General features: G+C 40.9%; 2 protein-coding genes across 6 annotated transcripts in view; both read left to right on the forward strand.

Annotated features, from left to right (window-relative positions):
- LOC126980965 (glutamate receptor ionotropic, delta-2-like) overlaps positions 1-6,750 on the forward strand; it is a 104,672-nt gene extending 97,922 nt beyond the window's left edge. For both annotated transcript variants that reach the window (XM_050831452.1, XM_050831451.1), the window contains 4 exons: positions 1-172; positions 4,021-4,304; positions 4,557-4,614; positions 6,453-6,750. The exon at positions 1-172 is cut by the window's left edge and continues 14 nt beyond it. In XM_050831452.1, the coding sequence (XP_050687409.1) occupies positions 1-172; positions 4,021-4,304; positions 4,557-4,614; positions 6,453-6,662 (724 nt within the window). In that variant the 3' untranslated portion in view covers positions 6,663-6,750. The remainder of the gene's footprint in view (positions 173-4,020; positions 4,305-4,556; positions 4,615-6,452) is intronic.
- Positions 6,751-7,159: 409 nt separating this feature from the next.
- The window catches only part of LOC126980968 (protein RFT1 homolog), a 20,193-nt gene continuing 2,352 nt past the window's right edge, over positions 7,160-25,000 (forward strand). Inside the window, exons 1-10 of one of the 4 annotated variants that reach the window (XM_050831464.1) lie at positions 7,207-7,311; positions 8,686-8,757; positions 8,988-9,067; positions 11,977-12,179; positions 15,903-16,092; positions 16,274-16,513; positions 16,708-16,848; positions 20,478-20,597; positions 23,190-23,300; positions 23,617-23,756. In XM_050831464.1, coding sequence (XP_050687421.1) covers positions 9,002-9,067; positions 11,977-12,179; positions 15,903-16,092; positions 16,274-16,513; positions 16,708-16,848; positions 20,478-20,597; positions 23,190-23,300; positions 23,617-23,756 — 1,211 coding nt within the window. In that variant the 5' untranslated portion in view covers positions 7,207-7,311; positions 8,686-8,757; positions 8,988-9,001. The other 3 variants (XM_050831462.1, XM_050831463.1, XM_050831465.1) reach the window with 3 other exon arrangements.

Below are 25,000 nucleotides of genomic sequence, written 5' to 3' on the forward strand. Positions count from 1 at the left end.
AGACATAATGATAGCTGCTGGCCGTGTGTTCTTCGGTTTTTGGCTTGTGTTCTCTATGATCGTGGGAATATCCTACTCGTCGTCCCTAACATCGTTTCTCATCACGCCGGGGCTACAAAAACCAATCGAAAACCTACAACAGCTCGTCACCTCTGATATTGGCTGGGCCAAGGTAAGACTGACTACTGACTTAGAAGTATTTTTACAGGATGCTTCAAAAAATGAATAGACAGAATCGGTGTGACGTCCAAACTCGCCCGGTTATCTAAGCACGGCCGCCCTGTGTTTAAAAACACAGGGCGGCCGTATTTGGACCCGCGCCGTTTCCGTCTGGCTATCTAAATATGACCGCTTCTTATTCAGATTTGATGGCCTGCATTCTTTGTATGTCAATGATAACCTCCGTCCTTTGTATGTCAATAAATGTAATTACTCCTTGGTAGGAGTAGGTAGGAAGACACCTACCAAACGGGCGTAAGCTACTCCCGGTGAGGATAAATGGGAAGCGACGAGGGTGCTGAAGCCCTTCAAAGACCCTTCCCATGTCCTCACTACCCGTTTCCCTTTTGTCTCATCAACACCAGAGAGTAGTTCAGCATGCTCTCTAAAGACAGATCCTCTCTCTTTCTACACCACACTACATTCACACCTTTTCCCAAAATTTGAAATTCAAAATGGCACATAAACGAACCCCACCTGAAGGGAGGACCACAAATTCCCCCAGGGAGGACTCCCCTTCTGGCTGCCGACTTGAGAGGTGTCCTAATAACTCCTCAAACCTCCTCCTTATCAATTTCTGCAACATTCGCGGTATTAGTTCTAATTTCCATTCTTTGGAACACCATCTCACCTCCTCTAAACCTCACCTTCTCTTCCTCACCGAAACACAGGTTTCTGAGGCTACTGACAGCAATCTCTACTCTGTTCCCTCCTACTATATCCTAAATTTCAATCCAAAGCTGGATGTTGCGCCTACGTGCACAACGACATCACTTGCTCTCGTGCCCACGACCTTGACTCTTCTGAATTTTCTACCATCTGGCATTCTATTACTAAATACATGTGCTGTTTATCTCTCACGTAACTCTACTAACTTTGTTAAATTCTTTGACTACTTGAACCCTAAAGTGGAGCACATCTTGACACACTCTCCCTTCGCTGAAATCTCCATCTTGGGAGATTTCAATGTTCACCACCAGCTTTGGCTTTCATCCTTTTTCACTGACCAGCCTGGTGAACGAGCCTACAACTTTGCTCTATTCAACGACTAGAGCAGTTGGTTCAGCACCCTACACGTATTTCCGACCGTCTTGGAGACCGGCCCAACATAGTAGACCTCTTCCTTACCTCTAACCCTCCTGCTTACTCTGTCAAACTGTTCTCTCCGTTGGACTCCTCCGATCACAACCTTATTTCTGTATCCTGTCCTATTGCTCCTGTACATCCTCTGGACCCACCGAAGAGGCGATGTTTCTGGCATTTTGCTTTAGCTCGGTGGGACGACCTGAGGATGTACTTTTCCGATTTCCCGTGGAATGATTATTGCTTCCAGGAGAGAGACCCCTTTGTGTGTGCCCAGCGCATCACAGAGGTGATTGTCTCTGGAATGGAGGCATACATTCAACGTTCTTTCTCTACTCCTCATGCTAAAAAGCCTTGGTTTAATCATCCTTGTTCTCGTGCTATTAAAGATAGAGAGGCAGCTCACAAAAGGTACCAGAGCCTTCGCACTCCTGCTAACCATGATCTTTATATTTCTGCCCGGAACCGTGCCAAATCTGTTCTTCAACTTGCTAAAAGTTTTTTTCATAAATAGAAAATGTCAAAAACTTGCTTTTCCTAATTCTTCCCATGACTTCTGGCACTTAGCCAAAAATATCTCCTCCAGTTTCACCTCTTCCTCTTTCCCTCTTCTCTTTAACCCTGACGGCAGCACCGCCGTCTCATCTATCTCTAAGGCTGAACTCTTCGCTCAAACTTTCTGTAAGAACTCCACCCTGGACGATTCTGGGCATATTCCTCCTATTCACCCCCTTCTGAATCCTATATGCCTGTTATTAAGATTCTTCATAATGATGTTTTCTATGCCCTCTCTGGCCTCAACTCTCAGAAGGCTTATGGACCTGATGTCCTATTGTCCTTAAAAACTGTGCTTCCGTGCTGACATCCTGCCTAGTTAAACTCTTTCGTCTCTGCCTATCAACATCTACCTTTCCTTCCTGCTGGAAATACGCCTTCGCACAGCCTGTGCCTAAGAAGGGTGACCGTTCCAATCCCTCAAACTACCGCCCTATAGCTTTACTTTTCTGTCTATCTAAAGCTTTTGAATTACTCCTTAACCGGAAGATTCAAAAGCACCTTTCTATCTCTAATCTTCTATCTGATCGCCAGTATGGGTTCCGCAAGGGGCGTTCTACTGGCGATCTTCTTGCTTTCTTAACTAACTCTTGGTCATCCTCTCTTAGCCGTTTTGGTGAAACTTTCTCTGTTGCCCTAGAGGCCTAGACATATCGAAAGCCTTTGATAGAGTCTGGCACAATTCTTTGCTTTCTAAATTGCCCTCTTTCGGATTCTATCCCTCTCTCTGTTCCTTTATCTCCAATTTCCTTTTCGGCCGTTCTATCACTGCGGTGGTAGACGGCCATTGTTCTTCCTCTAAACCTATTAACAGTGGTGTTCCACAGGGCTCTGTCCTATCACCCACTGTCTTCCTCTTATTCATCAATGATCTTTCCATAACAAACTGCCCTGTCCACTCATACGCCGGTGATTCCACTCTGGATTATTCAACTTCTTTCAATAGAAGGCCATCCCAACAGGAAGTACATGACTCCAGACTGGAGGCTGCAGAACGCTTAACCTCAGACCTTGCTACCATTTCCAATTGGGGTAGAAGGAACCTTGTGTCCTTCAATGCCTCAAAAACTCAATTTTTCCACCTATCAACTCGACACAATCTTCCAAACACCTATCCCCTATTCTTCGACAACACTCAGCTGTCACCTTCTTCAACACTAAATATCCTCGGTCTATCCTTAACTCAGAATTTTAACTGGAAACTTCATATCTCCTCCCTCCCTTAATCACCTTCCTCGAGATTGGGCGTTCTGTATCGTCTCCGCCAGTTCTTCTCCCCCGCACACTTGCTATCCATATACAGGGGCCTTGTCCGCCCTCGTATGGAGTATGCATCTCACGTGAGGGGGGGCTCCACTCAAACAGCTCTATTGGACAGAGTGGAGTCTAAGGCTCTTCGTCTCATCAGCTCTCCTCCTCTTACTGATAGTCTTCTACCTCTTAAATTCCGTCGCAATGTTGCCTCTCTTTCTATCTTCTATCAATATTTTCACGCTGACTGCCCTTCTGAACTTGCTAACTGCATGCCTCCCCCCCTCCCGCGACCTCGCCTCACACGACTTTCTAATCAAGCTCATCCTTATACTGTCCAAACCCCTTATGCAAGAGTTAACCAGCATCTTCACTCTTTCATCCCTCACGCTGGTAAACTCTGGAACAATCTTCCTTCATCTGTATATCCTCCTGCCTACGACTTGAACTATTTCAAGAGGAGGGTATCTGGACACCTCCCTTCCCGAAATTGACCTCGCTTTATGGCCACTACTCTGTACGCTATTCAGGAGCAGTAAGTAGCGGGCTTTTTTTTTCATTATTGTTTTCTTTTTTTTTCACGCCCTTGAACTGTCTCCTTTTCTGAAAATAATAAACTTGCACTCTTTGAAGAAAATATTGCTGCCAACTGTAAAACTAATTTGCCGTCTTTCTTTAATTACATAAAGGACAATATATAAGATTAGATCAGAGGTGAGATCGGTCCCTTATCTGACAGCCCGAGTAAACAATATATGACAGACTGTCAGGCGTCGAGGCTTCTAGGTGGTCATTTTCATTTACTTGCCGTTAGCTCCTTCATGTTGATAACTATTTAATTAACCAAAACAATAATCAGTAGAACGCATGTATTTCATTTGTCTGAAGATACAACCGATATATTTTTCGAAGGTGTCATTCGGTGGGGTGCAAGAGGCAATTCTGGAACAAGCTAAGGATCCCGTGCTGACAGCTCTCCGGGAAGGAGTGCAATGGCGGGACTCCCTCTCGGGGATCCTACAAGAAGTAGTGAAAGGACAGCTGGCCACTTGGGACAATAGTATCACCACACGCCTCCTAGTGGCAGTCAAGTTCACCGACACCACGGGCCAGCCCCTCGTACACTTTCCTGGCTTCCATTTGCTGCAGGAGAGGATTGCGTGGCCCCTGCAGCAACATGCACCCTACAAGCCAAGGTGTGTCTGTCGCCAGGTGACGCTGGCGGCTGCTGGAAGAGGATTACATAATGAACAGATAGATAAATTTTTATCAAGGATTTGATATGATGGAAAGTGACTTCATACATATACATGAACAACTAGCAAATTGCTCGTCTAACAGTTTTAGAGCAAATGAGGATTTTTTTTGTTGTTGTTGCTGAAATTAAAATACGATTTTTTTATCTTTTTTTTTTAGGATATATCCGATAAGTTAATTATGTTTTTCAGGATGGACCAGCTGATAAGCCGAGTTGTGGGAGCGGGCCTGGTGGAGAAGTGGCTTGAGGTGAGTTGTAGTAGTAGTAGTAGTAGTAGTAGTGAGAGGAGGAGGAAGAGTAGGAATAGTAGTAGTAGTAGTAGTAGTAGTAGTAGTCACTAAGTTTGTCGTGATTGTAAACGCTGGAGGAAACACTGGAGGATAAGAAACAGCAGCCGAGAAGCAGTGTGGTCGGGTGGATGAGATGCAGGCTGTCTTCTCCCTCCTGAGATCAGCCTTGGCCTGCCTGAGAGGAACCAGGTCACCTGCATCCAAAACCACCCACATTGCCGACCTGAACTTTGAGGCGACGGTCGTTGATAGACGTATCAACCACAAGCTCTGTTAGCTTAAGAACAATATGTTTAATAATGTTTGTAACACTAAATAAAGATGATTGTCGGCCACAGTCATTGGCGGGGTGGGGCCAATGAATTGTTTTGTAAAAGACTATGAGGAAAGATACCTTTCACAACGCAACTCTAATGGATGGAGGCCGTAGTTTAAAAAAAAAAAGTAGTAGTAGTAGTAGTAGTAGTAGTAGTAGTAGTAGTAGTAGTAGTAGTAGTAGTAGTAGTAGTAGTAGTAGTAGTAGTAGTAGTAGTAGTAGTAGTAGTAGTAGTACCACAACTATTACTACTATTACTACTACTACTACTGCTACCACTACTACTACTACCACAACTAATAATAATAATAATAATAATAATAATAATAATAATAATAATAATAATAATAATAATAATAATAATAATAATAATAATAATCCACTACTACTACTACTACTATTACTACTACTACTACTACTACTACTACTACTACTACTACTACTACTACTAATAATAATAATAATAATAATAATAATAATAATAATAATAATAATAATAATAATAATAATAATAATAATAATAATAATAATAGTAATAATAGTAATAATAATAAATATTAATAAATAAAATAATAATAATAGTAATAATAATAATAATAATAATAATAATAATAATAATAATAATAATAATAATAATAATAATTATAATAATAGTTAAATGATAGAAATAATAATAACGATAAAAATAATGATAATTATAATAATAACGTTACTAAGAATACAAATTCTTCTACTATAAATAATATATATGCTATGTATGAGTACTGTTGTTGTTTAATTCTATTTTTTTCATGTGATTCATAGTATATGTATTTATTTACTTGCTTATAGATTTATTAATTTGTTATGCTTTTTTAGGTCTATAAATTGTTGCGTAAATGACGCTCATAGTTTATTAATTGTTTTTCTTTATTCATTTATTTATGTTTGCTTGTAGTGCATTTTAAAATATTATTTTTAACCCTACCCTACTTCCCCTCCATTTCTATAATCTTCTAAATTCTCTCGTCCTCTTCCTCCTCTCTCATCGCATTCACTTCTGTTTTTCCTTTCTCGGCGTCCCAGGTGTTCGGGGGCCGCTGAGCAGGCAGCTTATAGCGCCCGCACTCCTCCCTCTCAACCTGATGCGCCTCTTGCAATAAGAATAAGAGGAATAAGAATAAGAATAACAATAACACTATAATTCTACTACTAATACTAATACTAATGCTAATACTAATTCTAATAATACAACTACAGTACTTCTTTTATCACTGCTGTAACTTCTACTACTACTACTACTACTACTACTACTACTACTACTAATACAAATACTACTATTACCTCTGCTGCTGCTGCTGCTACTACTTTTATGTACTACTACTACTACTACTACTATTACTGCTGCTGCTGCTGCCGCTACAACTACTATTGCTTTCTCTAGTTCTTGTTGTGTCTTGTAAGTCTTGTTGTAAAATTAATCTACCCTGATCTGTTGCAGTTCATTATCTTCGAGGAGCAGATCAGCAGGCGATTGGAAAGGATGCGTGAAAGTGGTGACGATGAGACGAGTGACAGCCTCGGAGGCACTGTGGTCCTCACCTTAGAGCACTTCCAAGGGCCTTTTTTTGTTCTTATCCTTGGGTGCTTGTGTGGTGGTGCTGCCCTTCTCGTTGAGCTCTCCCTGAAGTTGTTTCAAAGGGAAAAATAAGTATGTAATCTGCTTCCGATGTATCTCAACAACCTGGCCACATGTTCCTACAAAGGAGTGAAACCGACAACGTCTTCAAGTCTAAGTCTTTATATTGTCAGTTTTGACATAAGAGATAATAAATGAATAAAAATCATTGCACACCCTTTTTTTTCTGCGATGGTTATTTTTTTCACCTCTTACGGATAACATTGCACTGTATATTTTTAACATTACCTTTTGACACTGTAGTTACAAATGGTATCCTAATAGTCTGAATATTGTTTGAAGTTCTGCTGCCACCAAAACATATACTATTACACTGGGTTCCAAAAAATAATTGTAAGTTGTCTAAGTTTATTCAACTGATTTAGGACAAATTTGCACCGCTGAATCCGAAAATGACACCCGTTTCTCTCGATCAGGTCAGGGTTTTGTGCTAAGTCGATTTATAAAAAAATCGGATCTTATAACTAAATCGATTACTCGGACCGAAACTAAAAGGAGAGCCGTTACAATGGCAGATGTCCGTCCACACCACAGTACAACTTGTAAACAGTCCGAACTCAGATCTTCGCGGCCCTGAGAACAACATAAACAGTCTGAACTGAAAAAGAAATATACAACCAGTCCAACGCGTCACCGTGCCTATCGCTGAGAAGGCCTAAATGTAAGAAAGTCTCTTGATATTACAGGGTCAAAAGGTCCATTGAATGTATGTGTGTTATGCACCTATACAGGTGCCCTGCGCATTATTCGTCCAGATCCAGATGTACGCAACTGTGCAAAATAAAGGAACCTATTTCCTCTTGGATAATACCAAATAATTACATGGTTGACACTTATTCAGACTGGTCTTAGCGTGCCAATCATCTGATGACCGTTTCCGTGGCAAGGTTAATCTGGGGAAAGCACGAATTTTTTTCCTCCTATCACCTACAAACTTTGGTAAAATTATAGAAGTACACCCATCCAACTATGAAGGTCTCCTCAGTGCTGTATGAAATACTGTGAGCTAATATGGAATTAAACATAACCATCTTGCATGAGGTAAATGCTGAGACATTGTGTTATATTATATTTCTGTGAGTGCAGCGTGGAAAAATACACCCCTTGTGACGTAAACACGCCTGTCCGCTTGTCAAAACCACGTCGTATGTGCTCGAAATGTTGTAATAACCACCATACCGTGCCCTAAATGTGCACCCGCTAGGAGCCGCTATTCCTAAGATTATCCAATATGTGATACACTTCATGCTGCCCTGTTATTGCCAGGGGCGATGGGGAGTTTACGCTCATCTCTCCCCGTACTCTGTGCACATATAGTATAGGCTACTTCTGTATTGCTTTCCATCACATATCACTCGTTTGTACGATATTAATTTCTTAAAATGCAGTCTGGGGGGTTTATGTTGACGCAAATTTCTGTTTATTGCATTTTGGCAGCAAAGCACAAGTCAGGTATGGTTAGGCTAGAATTTGTTAAGTTAGGTTGTCTGGTTAGCTACAGGTCTGTTTTCTTGAATGGTAGGCTAATTATAGTATGACATACATATATGTCACTGGATTGAAGAGGTCAGTTCCAGGGACCCAAAACTGTATACCCATTACCCCTCAAATAGTGTCGCTGTCTACAGCATGTTTGTTTTCGTCTCAAAGTAGGACTGTTGAGTCTGTAAGAAAGACCAGTTCTGGTAGGTCCAAGCAAATATTAAGATTTTTAAATGTAAATTATTGGGATTTAATAAGCATCTGAAGCCTTCACTTGACATTCGTAGAGTAAACCCATTTTTTAATTTTTTTTAAATACCTGCCCAAATTGAAGTGCATCTTATAAGCCGTCAAATATGTTACATACTACAGTAGAACCTCGTTTATCCGGCATTCAAAACTATGGCACCCTCAAACAACGGCACAGATCTGGGGCCTGAATTTACTATTTTTTTTTTTTGTGTGTGTGTTGCCTGTAGTGCCTGCAGGCTTTCTTGAGGGGCCTTATGAATGGCCCCAGTCCATTAGTAATGCAGACTAATTTTATTTATAGTGGCTGCCGTGATGTATGACTTGATGGGTCCATGCTGCCCCCCCAGTGCTCCTCATGACCGAAGTCACTGAAGTCAGGGTTGATTAAAAATAACTGTATGAGAAATGGCGTACGTGTGTGTTTTTGCAACCATCCATTTGGAGAAAGCTTAAAAGGAAAGAATGTGCTAGGCATATTGAAAATCACATTGAAATTCAGTCCTGCCTTTAACACAGAACTAACTGTATAATGTGCTGTTATAAGACAACAGATACCCAGGAGATATTTCTTAATTATTTATGTAGTATTGTATATTTTTACAGATCATACAAGCAGAATGACTGATGTCCAGTCACTGAAAAAGGGAGCTCTTGTAGCAGCCACTTATGATACCATATTACAGGTAAGCCCCCTTAAAAGTTGTCCTCTCCGTATTCCAAGTAAGTATCTATGTCACTATTGATGTTTTTGTTCTCTGGGAACAATGTTTAACCCTTTCGCTGGGATCGTATTTTTTTCTTAAAAAATCAACCAGCCAGTTGGGGCATATGCCAAAGGGGTGTGTTGCCACATCATGCCCCAGAGGTCCCTCTGAGCAAGTCACCATGCAGGCCTCCGTCTCATCCTGAGTTCCTCATGGCAGCTGCTCATGCAGCCTGGAATATTTGGGCAAAAGTTGCCCTTGGGAAAATATTCGCCAAAAAAAAATATTTAACCTAGAGCAATAAACCAAAAGGCATATGAAAGTACATATCTTGGACTTCAAGATATGTACGCGGACAATGAAGAAGACTGGGGAAAAACAAGGGTAGTTTGCCCCCCATTTATTGGCACTTCCGAGCATGCCAGGACATACCACATACTCACAAAGCTATTTATATAATGCTGGGCTCATATATACACAGTATCACTTTCTTTACTCAAGGAATTTTGGTTGTTTGCACAAACAAGTGGGGCAAGTATGTGGGAAACACATGTTTTTTTTTCTGTGAAACAGTACTAGCTTAGAACACTTTGTTTGCAGAGTTGGCTGGCCTGAAAAAAGAAAAAGAAAAGCTGTTTACGGGGTGTTTACATCTAAATTTAGTGGATTATTGTACATTTTTTTATGAAAAAAACATCATTCCATTGCTTGTGACTGTAAGTGTATTGTAGCAATAAATGAGGTAAAATGGCAAACAAACATCATTGTTTACATCATAAACAGCGACTTGTTTACGCGATACGTATGAAATGAAGAGGTAAAACTGACATATGTGAGTTATACCGTTGTTTGGCTATCCTTACCCATTGAAGAAATGCACAAATGGTGATTGTTTATGCCCATGATAATTGTTTACACCCCCCAAAACATCGAATTTTGAAAAACTTTTCTGTTTTTTCATGATATATGAGTGTGTGGTATCATTATCAACCAAGAAACACCCAAAAAAAAGATTTCCAAGTGTTGTTTGCTTTTTGTTTGCATGAATTTTTTGTGAAAAAGTTGTAATTTTCGGTGTCAAATTGAACATTCATGACTTATGGCCCCTTTACAGAGCGTAGAAATACAAAAAAACGCATTGTTTGCACTGGAATGTCATTGTTTACACCTAAAACAGAAATTATTGTAATTTTCACGACAAAACTGAAAAAACATGTACATTTCCTTCCCCCGTCTGTTTGTTTGCCAATGTTTACGTGTTGCGTTGCATTGTTTATGTGTTTTGTGTGTTTTTATACCTACCACACCAAGCTGTTTACACATTGTATTCCTCACTGTCGTGCCCACGATTGCCATGTGTCACTCGTACTGAGTGAGTGTACTGAGTGAGTGAGTGCCGGGGTAGCGGTACATGGCCGTGCATGTGTTGGTGCTGGGCGCAAAACAGGGATGACAGAGAGTAAGGAGGGGGTGGGAAGCAGGCGGGAGTGCACGGAATGATGGATGATGGAATTTTCCACTCCCAGAATGTTCATAGAAGCCACAAATATTGGCGCATTTTTTCAAAAATTGGTAGGACGACATATGTCATCACCCGGGGTGAGGGACTTTTTAGGTAATGTTGACATATGTCGTCATCCCGGGTTAAGGGGTTAAAGCCCTTCATCTATTTATAAACCTTGATCAAGTCTTCTCGCACCCTTCGGCTTTCTAAATCAGTGGTTCCCAACCTTTTTAAAGCCACGGACCAGTCGAGCAAATGAAAAAAATTCTGCGGACCAGTACCATAGGCATAGATCTAAGCATACACTGACATTTATATAGTCCAAATACATATTATATTTTTTTGACAATTTAAAATTCAGTGGGACAATACCATGTAATGTAGTTTCACATAATACAAAGTAAAGTGATTATAAGGCTAAATTATTCAAATGGACACCATGAGGGAATAATACTACACTAACTGCAGCACTTAGTACTACAGTAGACATGGAAAAGACTAGCTGTCATGGTGATAGATTCATGTACCTAAAAACATAATATCTCATACCTTACAAATCAAATTAGAAATCCAATCTCCCTTTCGCTCGCTTTAGCTCCTCATCTCTTTTTTCTATCTTTCTTCTTTTCTCTCGTTCTCTCTTCTTTCTTTTTCTTCTTCGTCTGTCTGGCGGGTGTTACACCATACTAAACATTTCATTCAATTTTTATTTCATTATAACTACTTATTTGAAAAAAAATGCTTTGACAGATTATTATTTTCTTAAATCATGAACAAAATAAAGAGTCACTAGTAAAGCAATTTGGCGGACCAGCAAATCATAAGCCACGGACCGGCACCGGTCCGCGGACCATAGGTTGGGATCCACTGTTCTAGAGAATGCAAGTTTAATTGTTTAAGTTTCTTAACCAGTGAATCATCTTAATCATCCTTCTCTGTACTGATTCTAACATTTTGATACCTATCCATTCATTAGTAAGGTGACCAGAACTGAACTGCATAATCAAGATGAGGTGTGTATCACATGTATGTAGTTTGGTGTAGAAAGTGAGAGAATTTTGGCTTTTAGAGAGTATGCTGAACTACTCTGGTGTTGATGAGACAATAGGGAAATGGGAAGTGAGGATGCTGGAGGGTCTTAGGCTTGCAGCACCCTCTCGCCTCCCATTTATGCCTCACCAGGAGTGGTTAACGCCTGTTTTTGCAGGTGTCTACCTGCCTATTTCCTAGATGACAAGCTAAAGATCCATGATTGTCTATTGATTGTCTAATTTTGTGTTACATTATCCACTGAAATATATTGGATACTGTCCTACTATGAGGATGTTCGTTCTACCAATTCAAAGTTTTATGAATAACACTCCTTTGATTTTTTTGTCTTTAGGTTGGCCTGCGCATCATGTCATTCATACTGAATGCATTTATCATACGCCACGTAAGCCATGAGGTGTTTGCAGTGATGACAGTTCGATTGCATTTGCTGTATGCTACAGGGCTGCTCTTATCCCGGGAAGCTTTCAGGCGCGCTGCCCTCAGTTCAAAGGGATCTGGTCAAATATACAGACTGATCAACTTGATATGGATTGGGTGAGTAGGGAATATGTAGTTCCTTTGTTATCATGCTGCCAGTGACCTTGACCTTGTAAAACAGTTGAAAATGTACTTCATTGAAAGATTTTCAGGAAGATGTCACCTAATATTCATGCTAATACATATTTTTTTCTCTCAGAGGGCTCAATAACTATCATTGCTTGTAATTTCATAAAATGCTAAGATTGTCCAGGGCTATTTTTTTACTTTATTTTTTTACAACAAAGGAGACAGCTCAGGGGCACAAAAAAGGAAACAATAATAAAAAATAAAAAAGCCCGCTACTCGCTGCTCCTAAAAAAGAATTCAAAAAGGTGGCCGAAAGAGAGGTCAGTTTCAGGAGGAGAGGTGTCCTGATACCCTCCTCTTGAAAGAGTTCAAGTCGTAGGCAGGAGAAAATACAGAAGAAGGAAGATTGTTCCAGAGTTTACCAGCGTGAGGAATGAAAGAATGAAGATGCTGGTAAACTCTTGCATGAGGGGTTTGGACAGTATAGGGATGAGCATGAGTAGAAAGTTGCGTGCAGCGGGGCTGCGGGAGGGGGGCATGCAGTTAGCAAGTTCAGAAGAGCAGTCAGCGTGAAAATATCGATAGAAGATAGAAAGAGAGACAACATGGCGGCGGAAATTAAGTGGTAGAAGACTATCAATAAGAGGAGGAGAGCTGATGAGACAAAAAGCCTTAAACTCCACTCTGTCCAAGAGAGCTGTGTGAGTGGATCCCCCCACACGTGAGATGCATACTCCATATGAGGGCGGACAAGGCCCCTGTATATGGATAGCAACTGTGCGGGGGAGAACTGGTGGAGACGATACAGAACGCCCAACCTCAAGGAAGCTGATTTAGTGAGAGAGGAAATGTGAAGTTTCCAGTTAAAATTTTGAGTTAAGGATGGACTGAGGATGTTTAGTGTTGAAGATGGTGACAACTGAGTGGTGTTGAAGAATAGGGGATAGGTGTTTGGAAGATTGTGTCGAGTTGATAGGTGGAGAAATTGAGTGTTTGAGGTACTGAAGGACACAAGGCTCCTTTTACCCTAATCGGAAATGATAGTAAGGTCTGAGATTAAGCGTTCTACAGCCTCCAGCCTGGAGTCATGTAATTCCTGTTGAGAGGGTTTTCTGTTGAAAGAAGTTGAATAATGCAGAGTGGAGTCGTCAGCGTATGAGTGGATAGGACAGTTTGTTATGGAAAGAAGATCATTGATGAATAACAGGAAGAGAGTGGGTGATAGGACAGAGCCCTGTGGAACACCACTGTTAACCCCTTCAATACAAGCAGACAAAACATAACCTCCATGCCATATCCTGGTTTTACAGACTACGTAGAATAGTCCAATGACCATGACGCACATACAGCGTCTCTAGGATATGGTTCGAGAGATGAAATGACTCATATACTGCGTCATGGTACTGAAGAGGTTAATAGGTTTAGGGGAAGAACAGTGAAAGTCTACCACAGCAGAGATAGAATGGCCAGAAAGGAAACTGGAGATAAAGGAACAGAGAGAAGGATAGAATCCGAAAGAGGGCAGTTTAGAAAGCAAAGACTTGTGCCAGACTCTATCGAAGGCTTTCGATATGTCTCACGCAACTGAGAAAGTTTCACCGAAACGGCTAAGAAAGGATGACCAAGAATCAGTTAAGAGAGTAGGCGGTGGCTGAAGTGGTAGTGTGCTGGGCCCACATTCACCACATGATGGACGACACGAGTTTGAATCCCCACGCTACCACCTTGGAGTTTTCAGTCACTGCTGAGTGGCTTAAAACTACCCACATGCTGTCCTGAAGACCACTCATCAACCCGGACTCTAGAGGAAACCGTCCAAGAATCAAGAACGAGTTCCGGGGGGCAGCATGAGCCAAGAGAAGATGGCGTCACTATAAACGCTTGCCTCCACCATGACAGGATGGGGCCGAATACCATCCAGGCTCCTCAAGCAAGCCTACCAGCGCAATAGGCGGAGCCTTAGAAAAATTAAAAAAGATCGCCAGTAGAATGCCCATACTGGCGATCAGATAGAAGGTTAGAAGTGGTCCAGTGGAAAGGTGCTTTTGAATCTTCCGGTTAAAAATTGATTCAAAAGCTTTAGATAGACAGGAAAGTAAAGCTATTGGATGGTAGTTTGAGGGATTGGAACGATCACCCTTCTTAGGCACAGGCTGTACGAAGGCGTACTTCCAGCAGGAAGGAAAGGTAGATGTTGATAGACAGAGGCAAAAGAGTTTGATCAGACAGGGTGTCAGCACGGAAGCACAGTTTTTAAGGACAATAGGAGGCACTCCATCAGGTCCATAAGCCTTCTGAGAGTTGAGGCCAGAGAGGGCATAGAAAACATCATTCCTAAGAATCTTAATAACAGGCATAATGGAGTCAGAGGGGGGATGAGTAGGAGGAATATGCCCAGAATCCTCCAGAGTGGAGTTGTTACAGAAAGTTTGAGTGAAGAGTTCAGCCTTAGAGATAGATGAGACGGCAGTGCTGCCGTCTTGGTTGCCCATTAGGTCGGGGTCTCAAACATCCACTGCCAAAATAACATCCTTGTCCGACGCTTTGTTAAAGTTTTGTTTGCGAAAAACAGGGGAACACGGCCCCTGAAACCTTTAGTTGATAAAATAAAAATAAACTGTAATGTACTTTATATATCAGTGTTTTATTATGCCATCCTATACCTACTAACAATTGCAGATTTACCAAATCATGCAATTTCCTACTTATTACGTGTATTTAAAGAAACATGATATCAGTGTAACCCCCTGTATGACCCTGAGGTGTGTCATACACCTCTATATAGAAACAACTGATAACCCACCGCCGGGTCATAACGCAGGAAATGAGTTAATTGCAAGTCTCCCGGCTCGGATTTGATATATAATAGATGGAATATTGCCCATTTCAGTGTTTTGCTTTTCATTTGTTCAGAATTAATACAGTAATACCTTCGTGTATGAGTGCCTTACTTTAAAAGTGCTTTGATTTATGAGCAAAAATATTCACTAAATATGCCTTGGTTTATGAGCAGTGACTTGGTGTATGAACATCCTGTTTGTACAAGTGGAAGACATGAGCATGGGTTCCCTGTGTTTGCTGCAAGATGAGAGTGCTCAGAGTGCTAAACAATGGGAGTGAGGTCTCAGTTCATGTTGTACACTCACAGAGGTAGCACCCGTGTGCTTGTGTCCACTTACATTTGTGCTCTAGCGTGTGATCTTTGTGTTTTCAGCACTTCAGTGTGCATTCACTTTGGTTTGCAAGCAAAATTCCGTGATGAATTAAGCTCGTACAGTGTACAGTGTTTACTTAGTAGCTCAGGAAATTTTCCTTATGCACTTTAGACCTCATAATTGTGACTAGTCTGTGTGGTGTCCTTATTGAATAACAAAATGTTCATCTCTTCCCTCTTCCTGTTAGCTGACTGATCCACCAGCTGGTAGTACATATTATGTACTGTATTTTTCCTCCGTATTATTGTGTTACATGTAAAGTACTTTATAATATTTAGGGGGGGTATCAAGGAGATGCTTAGGAACATAACTACCCTAAATTTATGCATTCCTATGGGAAAAATGGGTTCAATATTCAACATTTTTCTATTCGATCAGTTAAAATGCAATGCAGTCCTGTTCAATAGTGATGGTGATGTGTATCTGTGCACCTGTTTGTAATATGTAAATGTTGGTAGTGCACCAGTTAACATGTTACTTTTGCTCTATGTTGCAGGTGGGTAGTATCTATACCAGTTGGTTGCCTGGGGTGGTGTGTGTGGTCGTATGTGATGATCCACCCCCCTCATGCAGTTGCACCTTATTATGAGACCACAGTGCTCTTCATAGTGAGCAGTATTGTGGTGGAAGTTGCTGCAGAAGTTCCATATATTTTGGGAGAGCTACAGATGTGGACCAAGACAAGGGTAAGAGAGTCATTTGCCATGGAAAACTGTGTTAATTTAGTGCTATTTTTTTACATCACTATATCTGGTTAGGCCCCAGACTCCTTAAAGCCATTGCTAAATGATACCACTAAGCTTTGTGATGTAATGTAATATGCTCCAAGAATGTTATTAATCCATATTTTGTGTTGTCTTTACATAGGTAACAATTGAAGGGATGATGCAAACCCTGCGTTCGCTACTTCTGGCAACCTTTGTCTTCAAATGGCCAAGTCAGGCAGTACTTCTATATGGCATCAGCCATCTTTGTGGTTCAGTGATGTACACTGCCTCCTATTACGGCTTCTTTGCCTATGTTATGCACAGAAAAAAAGAAGTTGAAAAATTACCAGTCAAGAGTTTGGGCCAGTTGTTTCCATCCTGGGAGCAAGGAATTTGGTTGGTGAGTTCATCTCATTCACATTTGCCAAGTCGAGACATAGTTTTGGTAGTGTGCATTACACATGTAATATGAAAGTTAATTTTTTATTGTTGTTAATTAAATGACAGTTTAATTCAATGATTTAGTTTATTATAAAATTAAAATTTTCTATTACAGTACTGATCAGTGTTTGAGAAATAATAATATATTGACAGCCAAGTGTAGACACGGAGCTTGGAAGGCTAGCTTGGAGCTTCTTTCGTCAGGGATGGTTGAAAGAGGCACTCACTGAAGGAGAATTCTACCTCATGAATTTCTTTCAACTTATTTCTCTGGCTCAACAAGGTGTCTACCAGGTTAGTCATGCTCTTTTAACCCATCCACTGCAATTGGCACAGATTTGGCTTTCACTGGTAGCCTGGTAACATATACTTCCAGGTATTTCTCTGCCTCTGTGGTGGATAGTGGAGTGTTTCCCATGTGGTATTGGTATGCTGGATATCCCCTCCCAAGGTGCATGACTTTACATTTTTCTTCATTGAATTGTAGCAGCTACTTTTTTGTTCCATTCCTGTAGCTTAGTGATGTCTTCTTGTAGGAAATCTGCAGTCAAGGGGTTAAGAGATATAAATCAGTGAATTGTAATGAATATTATATTTTATCTCCTATTAATTTTTTATGAGCATGTAAAGAAAGTGAGGCTGAGGCACACTCTGGGCTTCATGTCTCATATTTCTTGTAGTGTAAACTCTTACTGAGATGTATGAAGCTAAAGAGAAGAACCTGTCCTACTGTTGTAACCTCTACTGTTATTATTACACCTGAGGGTACAAGGTAACATGAGCCGAAGTACATGGATTAGGGCAGCGGTTCCCAAACTTTGCAAGCCACGTACCACCTTCCAGGATATGACCGAGTCCATGCACCCCCCTCCTACTGCCACCACCATTTTTGCTACCGCTTACCTGTAATTGCATGCATCATATTATCATTACATTTAATTAACTTTAAGAGGTTCAAGAATCAGACTTCATGCGCTTTTTCAAGACGATTTCACTTGTTTCATTGAAGTCATGTAGCAGTGGAAAACAATGAATGGAGCAGGTTCTTTACATCTTAACCAAAATGATAGTTTTTTTTATCATTGCTTCGACCTTGTCTTGTGTGGTAAACACTGTGGAGTTGACACTCTGGAGACTTGAGTTCATTTCATTCAACATTAAGAAAATGTCTGCCAAGTATCCAAGTTTTTGCAGCCATTTTTTATCGTGCAGGCGGGAAGACAAATCGAATTAGTGATCCACAAAAAACTGTTGAACTTCAGATCGAAGCTCAAAAAGTCTTGTCAGAACTTTGCCTCTGGATAACCGTCGCACTTTTGTATGCAAAAGTAGTGTCTCATGTTCACTGCCCTTTTTGTTACACAGAACTTTAAAAATCCTTAAATTCATTGGGCAAGCTTTGATGAAGGTGACCACTTTAACTGCATTTAAGAACAGACAGCAGCTCAGCTGGCAGCAGTGATCTCAGTGTAGTGCAGCGACTTGCCTTATGGGCGAGCCTCCTATAACTTACCCTTCGAGTGGGGCACCTCTTTGGCCGACTGGTTAAAGAGTGGCTCTCCCATCTCACTGGTCGTGGGTTTGATCCCAGGTGCCTGCAAAACCATTCCTTGTCTGGATTAATTTCTCGTGTGTTTCATTACACGCAAGGTCGTGTTGGAGTATAGTAAAGAATAAATTCTGCCGCTTCACCAGGAAACTGAAGGAACAATTTTCTTGATAAAAGCTACAAGCCCTTTATGTATCCTTGTCATTGACATTGCTCCATCAGTACTTATTCCTACACAGCACTTCCATTCAATCCCATTGTCTTTCATGAAATTGTTGATAAGATCAAAAATGTCTTCTCCAGTTGAACGAGTGGCAAGAGACGGACAAAACAAAAATTCCTCATGAACTGTGCCATTATATACGAAACGAACATAAACCAAAAGATTAGCCAGAGTTGTAATATCTGTTGACTCATCAATCTGCAGGGAGTAAAACTCACTGTCTTTGGCATGACTTATCAGCTAGCAGAGATTGTTTGTAGACACACTGTCAATGCTGCAGGCCACAGTAGTGTTGTAAAGTGGAATCATATCCAACTTTTTCACTGCCTTTCCCCCAAACAAGTAGTTTACCAAGTCTTTTGCCACTGGCAAGCATACATCATCCGCAGTCGTGTGTGACATTCTTTTTTGTGCTTAAGTGTAGCTAGCAAGGTATGATGCTCATAGAGCATCCTTCTGTGACTCAATACCTGAATATGATGCCAATAGTTGTTTGTTTTTTTCTTAAATTTTTTAATTTGCACTTGAAAAAAATTTACTGGCTTGTCTCTCAAGTTGTTGTGTTTAGTTTGCAGATGGAGACGTAAGTAAGAGGGCTTGATACAGCTGTTAGCTAGAACTTCACTACAAAGAACACATTGTGGACTTGGTTTTTCAGCATCACCAATCCATGTAAACCCCAAGGCGATATAGCTTTCATCATATTTGCGTTTTTTTTACTTTTCACACTCGTCAGCTCTATCTTTCTGACTCGGTAGGTCTTGCTGTTCATTCTGCCCCTTCACTCCACCCTGTCCCTCTGCTTCACTCTACTGTTCCATATCATGTTGTTCCACCCTTTGTCTTTTTCCCTGTGCCTCTCTACAGCCCTTTTCATCGGTAACATCAGTGGTACACGCCCCACCTTCACCAGACAATATGGTCAAGGCTTGCTTTTCAGGATTTTTCCTTCCTGATAGTTTCCCTGTTTTCATACTAATACAAATTAACAGTTTGAAAACTAGATGCATGAATAAATATTTTTGCACTTAATATGCATTTCTTAAAATTTATATACATTTTTTGTAACAAACTGAAACGATAGTGTGTGTAAATTTTGTAACAATACAAACGTACGTGTAAATTTTGTTCATGTCCTGCGGCTCGCAAACGCCTCAACTTTATCATTTGTGGCTCTTACATTGAGCAAGTTTGGCCACCCCTGATATATGTCATACTAAAATTAGTCTGCCAGGCTTGTAGCTGTTTCCTGTGGTTTGTCATCTTCAGAAAACTGTTGTGAAAAACTAATCTTTTTATGTTGAAGCCTGTTATATTGTATTTGGGAGAAAGAGTGGAGGCAAGTGTTACGTGGCATAAGGCAGTGCGAAAGAAAGATAAGACTCTCTCTCTCTCTGTCTCTTCATATGTCAATCTTTTATGTATCCATTTTTCTATCCATCCCCACCTATCCATCTCCATCTAAAGAGAGAAAGGCTGGCTTTTCCCTCCTGGCCCCAGTACTGTGTCTATAAACTGTAGCCCTAGTTGAGGAGGTGAAATCCATTGAAATAGAACTTATATATAGTGCAAACTGCAATAAACACAACTCTCTTAGAAGCTTGCCTCACATTAACTCACGCCTTATTGAATATACATGCATTCACACAGTGGCAGTTAAAAAAAGTCTTAAGCCCGTATTTTTAAACATATCAATATCTCAGTTCGCTAGTTTGAAAACCCTCTCATAGAAGTTGTTGGGCTTTTCATGGACTGTTTTGTGATCCTAGTGATAGTTTTCTTCAACTTCTGCTCCTTCAACAGGAAAATCACCCATGAAAACTCAGTTAGTCTTCTCTGTGGCCTTGGGAAATAGTTGTAATGGGAGACTGATATGTTTAACCCAGCAGCAGCAACGGGCCAAATTTGTGGCTTTACCGTGTTGCAGCGACAGGCCAGATTTGTGCCATGATATAAACCCCCCAAAATAGATGATGAATAAACTGATCACAAATGCTGTGATATATACTATGAAATGGTTTGTGTGAGAGGTGATTTTTTCTCATTTTTCTCGCTTAGAGGGACCATTAAGAAACATGATCCTCGCTGCTACCGGGTTAAGAATATGGACCATATCCTCCTACTAAAGTTACCATTTCTCTTCTTCAACAGGTGGTAAATAACTTGGGCTCCTTAGCAGCACGACTCGTGTTTCGCAGTGTTGAAGCTGCTGCATACAAATTCTTTGCCCAAATGATGGAACGTGGCAAGTCAGTGGCAGAGCAGGATCAGGTGAAGAAACATTGCCTTTCTTCTTTCTTCTTTGTTTAATGTCCTTATTTCCCATATGGGAAGCTTCTGACGTTTACCCTGATATTGCACGCGGCGCCTCAATTATCTCCTCACTCACTTAGCATCTCCTCTCCATTCTGCACCTCCTTGAACACTTATTATCTCCGCAATACCGATGTTACCAGCCACCTTTAATTATATCACTAGACAACCCTGATAGTCCAAGTGCCTACCCTTTCCTCATCTTCTCCAAGCAAGTCTTGACCTTTCCTTCTGTAACTTCCTCCACAGGGCTTTCTGTTTTATCTTCCTTGCTAGTGCATGTGGGTTTTCTCCATTTAATACTTCCCCAAAATACCTCCTCTGTCTCTGCACCACTTGCTCTTTTGCCGAGATGTGCCCATTATCATCCTTGACATGTGTGGCTCCAACAACATTCTTTTTCTCCTTTCTCGTCTGCTTTGCTATCCTGATCATCTTCTGCCTGCTCTCTGTGTTATTGATATATTTACACCTGTCATGACATGCTGCTTTTTTTTTATAAGTAAAGAAAGCAGCTGAAGGGAGAAGAAATAAAAATAAAAATAAAAAGCGTGAGGAAAAGAAGCCTGTCAATCACTCACCCCATAAAAGAGTGTATAGATGAGTGGCCAATAGAGAGGTCAGTTTTGAGTGGAGAGGTGTCCCGATACTCTTCTCTTGAAAGAGGTCAAGTCATAGGCAGGACGTAATACTGACGAAGGAAGGCTGTTCCAGAGTTTACCAGTGAAGGGGATGAAAGAATGAAGATGCTGGTTAATTCTTGCATAAGGGATTTGGACAGTATAGGGAAGAACTAGAGTAGAAAGTCGAGTGCATCGAGGAGAGGAGGGAAAGATGAAGAAGCTAAATTACTGGAGATGTTTTTGGCTTGGTGTCAGAAGTCCCTGGAAGAATTAGAAAAAGCAAGGTTTTGGCATTTACTATTGATGAAAGAATTTTCGATAAGTCGAGGAGTAGATATGGTACGATTCTGGGCAGAAATGTAAAGATCATGGTTAGCAGGAGTGTGAAGGCTCTGGTACCTTTTGAGAATACCTCTCTCTCTTTGATAGCACAAGAACAAGTGTGATTAAACCAAGGCTTTTTATTAGCATGAGGAGTAAAGAAAGTACATGGAATGTGTGCCTCCATTCCAGAGATAACCACCTTCGTAATGCAGTGGGCACACACAGAGGGGTCTCTCTCATGGAAGCAGTAAACATTCCATGGAAAATCAGAAAAGTAAATCCTCAGGTCGTCCCACCAAGCTGAAGCAAAATTCCAGAAGCACCGCCTGTTCAGTAGGTCCAGAGGCTGTACAGGTTTTTTTTTTTGTTTTTGTTTTTTACGTCGCGGCCTATAGGGCCGGTAGGCTTTTTCCCGGTGGGTCCTGATGGTTGGCCCAAGGCTTCTTCCCGGTGGGTCCTGATGGTCGGCCCAGCCCGTTCTGGCGCAGGCGAGTGTTTATAGTGGCGCCATCTTGCATTGGCTCATGCTGCCCTCCCAGAGCTCATCTTTAATCCTAGAATCTAGAGTCCGGGTTGATAGGTGGTCTTCTGGACAGCATGTGGGTAGTTTTAAGCCACTCGGCAGCGGCTGAAAAATCCCAGCTTGGTGGCACCGGGCGGGGATTGAACTCGCGTCCTCCTGAACGCGGTGGTGTGGTTGTGAATGGAGAAGCCGAATGGAGAGAACAGTTTAATAGAGTAAGCTAAAGGGTTAGAGTTTAGGAAGAGGTCTAGAATGTTGGGCGCATCTCCAAGGCAGTCGGGAATACATGTAGGGCGCTAAACCAACTGCTCTAGATCATTGAGGAGAGCATAAGCTTGTTCACCAGGCTGGTCAGTGAAAGAGGATGAAAGCCAAAGCTGGTGGTGAATACAGAAATCTCCTATGATGGAAGTGTCAGCAAAGGGAGAGTGAGTCAAGGTGTGCTCCACTTTAGAGTGCTGCCTTTGCTGCCTCCACTGCTTGCTTTGCCTGTCTTGGCTTTTTCTTATAGAATCCTTTGCTGCCTTCTGATCAAACTGCTTGCCACCCTCTAAATGCCCTCTTCTTCTCTGCTATTGCCTGTTTCACATCTTCACACCACTGACATGTTTCTCTTTCTTTCTGTTTATGTCCAATTGCTTCACAGAATTCCTTAGCTACCTCTGTAAACACAGTACTGCAGCCCTTTCATCCACTCTCCACTCCACCAACTCTCTCTACCGATTTCTTCCGAAAGTCTCTCCCTATGTTAGTATCTTTTAATCTCATCACCTTTATCTTCCTCTCCCCTTTTCTTCTTTTTTGGTCTTTTCATGTCCTTACCTTCATATCTGCACACATTAACTTGTGTTCTGTCAAATATTCCTCTCCTGGCATCACTGTACAGTTGGTTAACTGTATGTCCTCTCCTTTTGTCATTAGATAATCTGTTGTGTCCTTGCTTCTCCATTGTTAAGAAAACAGTAAAACAGTGCTGTGATATACCACTGAGTTTTGGAATCACTAATAAACAGTAATTACATTTCCAGTTTCCCTGAGCCTGTATGTATTGTTTAGCATAATTTCATTGGTTCTTTCCAGAAATGCATTGCAGAGAGTGTGAAGTTTTTGTCTTCTCTTCTGCACAACTTAGTGCTAGTGAGCCTCATAATTATCACCTTTGGTTGGTCCTACTCACGTGTGGTCTTACAGGTATGTTTAGGTTTGCTGATGCAGAAATAACTGAATGCAGTTATTTTTTTATTTATTTATTTTTTTTTTTTTTTATTTTTTTTTTTACAGCAGAGGAAGCCACTCGTTAGTTTTTAAAATTTTGCTCAGTGGAATTACAATCCAGAAATGTATCGTGTCAGACAAAAATGAATAACTACATGTAACTACATGTGATATATGAAGGTTGAACAATTCATAACTCACAATTATTTAAAATATCTGAGAGAATTATGCAGATTATATATTTGATATTCCATCAGAGTAATGTTTGTGTCACTTTTTTTTTTTTTTACAGCTTTATGGAGGTGCTCAGCTGAGTGAGGGTGGTGGAACACCACTCATGCGAGCCCAGTGTTTTTATGTAATTTTCTTGGCAGTCAATGGCATCACTGAAGCCTACACGTTTGCTTCTATGGACGACTCGCAGCTCTCTCGGTAAGGTTTGACTTACTATTTTGTAAGTTTTGTCGAGTGAGTGCTGTGTAACAAAGAGATTCAGAATTATTTTTTTACAACAGAGGTTTCTTTATTTCATATACATTTTACCATTTGTAGTGTTAATCACAAGTAAAGTATACGGGTGATTAAACCCCCCCCTAGCTCTTGGACTATACCTTTTAGGGTAGCGTGCGTGACGCCGATGGAAAGTAGGCGTGACCCGTACATGTCAAAGCAACACGAAACTCGGGGTGATAGTGCGTGAAAGTCGGGATGGTAAGAATTTAGGACTAACCGCGAAACTCAAGGATTGCAAAACTCGAGAGGGTATTGTATGTATAATTTTTATTGTAGTTCCAAGACAACCATCAGGTGGCAGGTCGAGCTCATTGCAAGAGTCCATTCGCATGATATGATAGACTTAAAGCACCTGAAGTTGATACCAGTACTGAGCATTCTGGTACCAGTACCTGCCCAGTCCTACCATCAACAGAATGTCTTTTGTTTATCAACTGAACTGCTGCTTGCAGTTATGATCCAGTGTTTATACCCATTTCATATTTTAATCACCATTTTTAGAAAAAAATAATTCATTAGAAAATAATTCACATGGTATGATATACTGAAGTACCTGAAGTTGAAAAAGGAAGTGGCGGAAACTTCATTGTTAAGTGAGGTTTCAATGACTATATATCTTCAAGAAGTTACATAAATTACAGTAGAGTTTATTGTATGTCTCTATAAGAGACAATCCTGAGTGGAGGAGGCCAAGGGGGACCCCCATGGAGTTCGTGGCTTGAGCAAGTTGAAAAGTTGACCTGATTGAACAAAACCAATGTGATTTTTGGATTCAGCACTGCTTACTGCACTCTACTTCACTGTCATCTCTCATTCTTACACTATATGTTTCTCAAACCTTTATTTATCTCAAAGGATATATAATTCATTAGTGTTTTCCTTCGAAATCCCGTAAATAGAACCAAATGTGAAATATTACATCACTGCCACCACACTGGCTCAGTAATATGTAAATAAATCCTAATTTTCTGATTGGCTGGGTGTTGAAGATGGCAGAGATCTGGAGGCCAGCTTGAAACAAGTGCGAATTTTTAACTGAACCATGTACATGGCCAGAAATAGCTTACCTACCAAACCATGTGCATGGCCTCATGTGCCCTAAGAGTTAAGATGAAGTTTTCAGTAAAAGGAAAATGGTTCAAGATGTGCTCCATTTTAGAAAT

Source organism: Eriocheir sinensis, chromosome 46 (assembly GCF_024679095.1).
Source record: "Eriocheir sinensis breed Jianghai 21 chromosome 46, ASM2467909v1, whole genome shotgun sequence".
In the NCBI taxonomy this organism is placed as follows: Eukaryota; Metazoa; Arthropoda; class Malacostraca; order Decapoda; family Varunidae; genus Eriocheir; species Eriocheir sinensis.